General features: G+C 37.0%; 1 protein-coding gene across 1 annotated transcript in view; it reads left to right on the top strand.

Annotated features, from left to right (window-relative positions):
- LOC103201903 overlaps positions 1 to 6,087 on the top strand; it is a 30,131-nt gene extending 24,044 nt beyond the window's left edge. The window contains 3 exon segments of the mRNA XM_007946661.2: positions 406 to 548; positions 3,414 to 3,611; positions 6,042 to 6,087. Coding sequence (XP_007944852.2) covers positions 406 to 548; positions 3,414 to 3,611; positions 6,042 to 6,087 — 387 coding nt within the window.
- Positions 6,088 to 6,904: the final 817 nt, after the last annotated feature.

Below are 6,904 nucleotides of genomic sequence, written 5' to 3'. Positions count from 1 at the left end.
GAGATGGATTGACACGGTGGCTGCGATGATGGGCTCAAGTATAGCAGGGATTGTGGGGCTGGCGCGGGATCGGGCAATGTTTCGTTCTGCAGTGCATGGGGTCGCTATGAGTCGGAAACGACTCAACGGCACTTAACAACAACAACAGAGAATTTCAAAATCTGTTTAAAGATCCCATTTCCCCCTGCTGAATCTTGTATGCCACTCAATAATTCTGATCAGGATTGTCTCTCTCCCTACCTGGTGAATCACTGGGCCATAATTGTGAGTGTTGGGATATATCCACTAGAGATACACCCCCCTTTAAAAAAAGGATGAAAATTACTCATTTAAATAATATATTTTTCATTTTTAAAAGTTGACAAAAAACATGCTTTATTTCTTATTATTTGTTTTTCTCTTCAGAATTTGAATATTTCATTTCAGGATTTGGGTGATCCTTATCAAGTTGAAAATTTTAACAGGATTCTTCGAAGATTAATTCGAGTCCAAATCCTTTGGGTAATGGATAATTCACTGGTGGATTTAAGTGCCATAAGATTGCCAAGGTACCTGTTCCTACTACTTCCAGTTATTAATTAAAGTAAACTCTTTGCTTTGTATACATGTGATCTTTGTCTATGCATGCATTGTGTTTTGTGTAGTTAGCACTTGGAGGTAAGGCTTCCTGCTAAAATGACATGTATGGGAGAAAGAGAAATTTACATCAAAATGCCACACTTTAGGGGGTAAGTCTACATTTTTCAAAATTAATATTTTTATTATCAATTGTTAGAGAAATAGTTGTAATCATGGAACCATATTTGCAAAAGAAGAAAAAGAAAAAAATCTTGCCATTTTCCTTATACTGTAAATTGGAAAATGCAATTATATATGCATTAGAGCTGTAGGATTATAATTTTTATTGATATTTATCAGTGCAGAATGAGTCTACAAGCTAGTTTGAGAGACAGTAAATAATTAATAACAAGTCTTGGCTCCCAGATTACATTCTAATGAAGAAGGGACAGTGAACACATCAGTGACAGAAACAAACTTAAAAAAATTATTATGGATCTCCAGGTCTTCCAGGAGATCCCTGGGTGGTGCTGTTTGTGCCTGTCTAGCAATTTCAAGGTTGGGTGTTCAAACCACCCAGTAGTACCACAGAACAAAAGCTTGGAGATCTGCTTCTGAGAGTCAAGAAAATCCTTTGGAGAAGTTCTACTCTGTACCATGTGGGGTCAGCATAAGTTGGAATCGATCCCACACGTTTGGTGTGGGTTTTTTTGTTTTTGTTTTTGTTTTTGGTCTTCCAAATTTCCTTTTTTATTTTAAAGATAACTAGTCTCTTTGCTCAAGATTTCTTAAGAACCTTTTTTGTAAAGTGCTACTAACAGACAGGTTGGGGGTTCAAGTCTATGCAGAGGCACTTCAGAAAAAAACATCTGGTAATCTCCTGAAACATCAGCCACTGGATACTGTAGGGAGCACAATTCCACCATAAAACAGAGAAGCACTGAGTCAAAATGGACTCCACAGCAACTGCTTTCATTTGCTTCACCACACAGAATGGGCAGGTAGAGGGAGCTTAGGTAGCAGGGGCAGAGTTCTTCAGGCATGAATCAAGAGAAGATGCAAGTTGAGCATTCACAAGAAGGAAGGTCGAACTCTAGAACAGGTTAAGACACATCTCTGAATTTGGACTGAGGAAGTGCAACAAAAAGAGACCATCATAGCTGCACAGGATGAGGAATCAGTTGAGCAGAGGGAGGAAGTGTGAGGCTTTTCAATGTGTCTGGGTATCCCCACCTTCACTCATTTTCAAAGCCCCTTCAAAACTTTAGACACTCTTTTATAGTATTTGAATTTAGTATGTTCTTCTTAAGGAGCTCTGGTCGTGCAGTGCCTAAGGCATTTGACTGCTAACCTGAAGGTTGGCAGTTCGAACCCACAAGCCACTCCATGGAAGGAAGACTGGGCAATCTACTTCTGTAAAGATATATTGCCTTGGAAACCCAATGGGGGTCATTATGAGTCAGAATTGACTTGATGGCAGTGGGTTTGGGTTTGTTTGATATGTTCTTCTTAAATGACTAATTTTAAAATAACCTAAATTAATTTTCCAAAATAAACTTTGTATCACTACCAAAAATTCAACAGCATTTGATTGATTAATTTAGTCTTTTTTATTTTTTTTTTTTGCCACACTCTATTCTAGGTAGTGGGGATATGATAGTGATATATCAGTTGTATTTTCCTAATATCTTTAAAATAAACGCACAACAAATTTTAAAAAAAACAGTAATATATGTTTATAGCATAATTTAGAAACACTGAAGTAGATTATTTAGTTGGAGTGTCTGAACTTGACTGATCCAGAATTGAATGAAGAGAGTCAGAAACTGTCTGGGCCTGGTTTGGCACTAGAAATTGTCTAATAGTATGAAAATATACCTAAAGCCAAAGATAATATGTAGCCTGGAATAAAGAAGAAATTACCAATGACTTGATAAGAACTGTGTAAATATACATATGGAAAAGAACTTGGACAAAACAAGGAAAATGAAGACAATAGATGAAATCTGGGTGGATTGAAACTGAGTTCTCTTTTTGAATATGCTGCCTGGCAGTCTTCTTTCTGCATAGAACAATGTTTACCACTAGTAATACTATTTACTAAGTGTCTTTGTGGAATGCAAAGCTCATAAATAAGTACACTGTGTTGCTCTGGTGCATTAAATCCCAACTTATTGGTAAAGGAATTTCTCCTAAAGGCAAGGTATCAGTGATAGATTTTGAATTATTTTCTCTGTTCACATGGATTCTTGTACAGTTATGGCTTCAAGGCAAAACTATTCAGAAGCATTGTTTATCAGGAAAGCGTGTTCAACTCAAATGTCAACACACTTTACTCCTCTGAAGGATACTTTTTAGTTTTCTTTAATATTGAAAAAAAAAACTTTTCTGACTTTAAAAGCTATTTTTCTCAATTAGGAACTGAATATAAAAAAGTAAAAAGTAAGGAAAATAACTACAATCTTATCACTTAGAGGCAATATTCACTCTTCCCAAGTTATTATGTTTATTTGTGTGTGCTTTTGCTGCTTTTTGCTGAAATTATATGCAGCCATCCGCTCTTTCACTCAGGACATGCTGAGAACCTGCATGGGGCAAATACTGTGCCAGGTATTGAGTGTACATGTTGGAAAAGAAAACAGACCACGGCACTCAACAACCTCACAGTCTCATGTATCCTGCCTGCTCTCTCTTAAAATTTTAGTACAAACATTTCCCATTTGTTATAAACCACATTAGTGGAAAATATCACCGCCACTCTCTTCAGGTATGAGGCATGCTAGTCCTATGTAAGATTTGGTAGCTAAATATTCTCTTTAGGAGATGAGTGACATGATGTTAAATTTTGTATCCAGCTGCAGAGTTTTAAACCTAAACAGAAATCATCTTACATCTTTCAAACAATTGCCAAAGATACCTCAGATACAGCATTTATCCTTGGCTGAAAACAAGATTGAGACTTTGACCGGACTCTCCAGTTTACAGTGCACCCCATTAGAATCCCTTATACTCAAGAGGAACCCTTGTGAGTTCCACCAAAATTACCGGCAACGGTAAGCCTCCAAACAGACTTTTTGCACCTCATTTGAATATCATACTTTTACCAGTTGCTCCTCTCCCACTAACATTCATTGAGCAAATATTTATTGTGTCTGCTAGGTGCCAAACACTTCAGAGTGAGTGTGCTAGATGCTTCTCAAAAACTCACTGTCATCGAGTCCATTCCGACTCACAGTGACCCTAATTGAGGCTATAAATCTTTATTGGAGTAGATTGCCTCAACTTCCTTCTGCAGAGTAGCTGGTGGGTTTGAACCACTGACCTTCTGGTTAGCAGCCAAATGCTTTATCCCCTATACCACCACAGCTCCTTAAGTCCCTCTTGTTGTTGTTGTTATGTGCCGTCGAGTTGGCCCCCGACTCATAGCGACCCCTCCTTGGGTTTCCGAGGCAGTATCACTACGGAAGTAAGATTGCCCAACCTTCCTTCCGAGGAGTGGCTGGTGGGTTTGAACCGCCAGCCTTCTGGTTAGCAGTCAAGTGCTTTAGCCACTATGCTACCAGAGCTCCCTAAGTCCCTCTAGTCTCATCTAAAGAAGTTAGAACTGATCCTTTTTGTCATCTTTAATATACTTTTTTCTCTCTATTTATTACTGCTGAACTACTTTTAGGCAACTTTTGTAATGTGACTTTGCAAATATGCTTCATTTTAGACTTTCAAATCCTCTGCATTTTCTCCCATAATGTTTAATAAATATTGTGCATTTTTAAAATTTCTAAATACAGATTCCTATCAATTTCCCTGTAGATAATCTTATGAATTGTTTATTCTCTGGTTTTATTTTCACTCTTTTGGGTCACAAGGGCACCATTAACTCAATACAAAGGGGTAAATGATTTGGTCTACTCCAGTGGTTGAAAGCGTTCAAAGATATGCCAAAAATAAACTATTTTTTTGCTTTTGACACTACTGGAAACATTCTTAATATAGTAATTGAATCTAAATAACCTTGGAAAGTGCACCAAGCAATATGCCCACTTATTTTTCTCCAGGAGCTCTGGTGGCACAGTGGTTAAAGCATTCGGCTGCTAACCAAAAGGTCAGCAGTTCAAACCTACCAGCAGCTCCGTGGCAGAAAGATGAGACATCTGCTTCCACGAAGATTTACAGCCTTGCAAACCCTATGGGGTAGTTCTACTCTGCCTTACAGGGTCGATAAGAGTCAAATCGACTGGATGGCTGTGAGTTATTTATCTCCAACTAATTTTTGACACCACTAGCCATGCACTTATGGGAATTAGAAGGATAAAAGCAAGCAACTGACTTTTAGAAACTATTTACCACCATGTAACCACAGATCTTCCCACCTCTCAGTAGGAATTTGCCTTGCACTGGGTTAAGTCATCTCTAGGGTCTATTCCTGTTCTATGATTATAGCCTTTCATCCACATCCAATTTCAAAAAAAGATGTAATTCTTATTTTCTCATGCTGCCATTTCCCCATGACAGCAACTAAATTCCAGAGGCCTATATAATATTAGACTCTTCAAGCCCTGATATAAAATGAAAAATTGTCAAAAGGAAAATTCAAATCTCCATCTTTACTACATAAATCACATGACTTCAGTTGTTTCCTCTATGATTGTTGTCTGGAAGCAAAATTTCACATTCTGTGATAATAAATTTTCAAACTGCTTTTACATAATGGTGAACACAAGCAGCACATTGCTTTAATAGAGAACTAATATTTAACTATAATGAAGTTTTTGAGTTTAAAATTATGTTTTCTGCAATCAATGGAGGTTTAGCTGGACATCTCAGCATAATTCATAAAAAACTCATTCTTAGTCACATAGCTAATTAATTAATATTACATTTTAATTTTATTAATATATATGTGGTCTTTCAGAAAACATTTTGGGCCCAACTCTATCATTTGCCTCCCTTCTAAGAGTGCCTTACAACAATGCAATTAAGATTAATTGTCTGAAATATGATATGCCCTGAGGTCTCACTATAACTCTGTCTTCGAAATCTATGATGTGATATAGATTTATGTGGGAAAGAGGGATATAATGGAGTTCTACTATATTTCCAGTATCAAATCACTTGGATTCCAAGGTGAACAAATACTGACTTTCAAGCTATAAAAAGCCAGGTTATATTCACTTAGGCAGGACAGGGTTGCTTTGAACATGCTTGAAAATGCATTCGTCATTTTAAAGTAGGAGGAAAGGATTTAATCTTCCACTCATGCTGAGGAACTAAGCTGAAGTTCCAAGTTCATCCAAATTCTTGTTCATTTACCAGTCAAAATTGTACATAAAATTATAATAGGATTTATTTTATCACTGGCTAACTTTCTGTCAAGGATTTGGGACTTGTAGTGGCCCTTTATACCATGTTCATATATTTTATATATATATAAACTATAAGATTTTCTAGAGTTGTGACTAAGTCTTTCCCATCCTCATTTGTTTCAGATCCTCCAATTAGAAGACAGCACAGTTCAAAAGAGAAAGGACTTAATGATAGAAATAACAGTATAAGTCCCTGTAGGTAGAGGGTAGTAGGCCCACTTCTTGGGACACCAACAGACATATTCCTCTGCCACACTCCAGAAATCAATGTGATCCTAGTTCAGCATAGCCTAACTTTTTTAAAAGAAGCCATGGTTAGGAGTCTTTGGCAGATAAGTCAGTACATGGGAGCCAATAGACAGATTTTAATCTTTGCTCTCCAGTGCTTACTGGCTTTATGATCTTGGATAGGTTACTTAAAACTAGGGATGAAAACTTACCTCAGGATTGTTATGAGGATTAAATAGGAGAATGTGTGGAAAGTATTTAGCACTAAGAAAATCACAAGCCAATGAGAGTTTTCAAGGAGGTCACCACCTTCATTTGTTGACTTAGCGCATCTACTGAGACATTTCAGTATCTTTCATCCCAGGAAAATCTCATGTTTTTAATTTCTTCTGGCCTACACTTCAGAATTTCCAGATGTAGAAAAGTTGCCCACTTGATAGGGGACACTGTCATATAACACTGCTATGTACACAGCCACCATTTAACTGGGTTGGGCTGGAGGATCCCTTCCTGAACCTGGAAATGGCTCTCTGAATTTGAAATATGACCTTCAAAAATGCCTTCTCTTAAGAGAAAATAGAACAATATTATGAACCAACCCTTTAGCCAGAATTATTCCCTTAACAATCACTAAACAATAGAACAACCAAGACTGCTTTACTTTTTCTTTCTTACTTTGTTTTTAACCTTTTAACTTTACAACGTAAACATAACCATGATCTCATTTTTTCTCTCATTGTTCGTTAGCTAAACCTACT

Source organism: Orycteropus afer, unplaced genomic scaffold (assembly GCF_000298275.1).
Source record: "Orycteropus afer afer isolate SDZICR_OR568_19922 unplaced genomic scaffold, OryAfe1.0 scaffold00168, whole genome shotgun sequence".
Lineage (NCBI taxonomy): Eukaryota > Metazoa > Chordata > Mammalia > Tubulidentata > Orycteropodidae > Orycteropus > Orycteropus afer.
The sequence above is the reverse complement of the archived record's forward strand: the minus strand, read 5'-3'. Positions and strand labels throughout refer to the sequence as shown.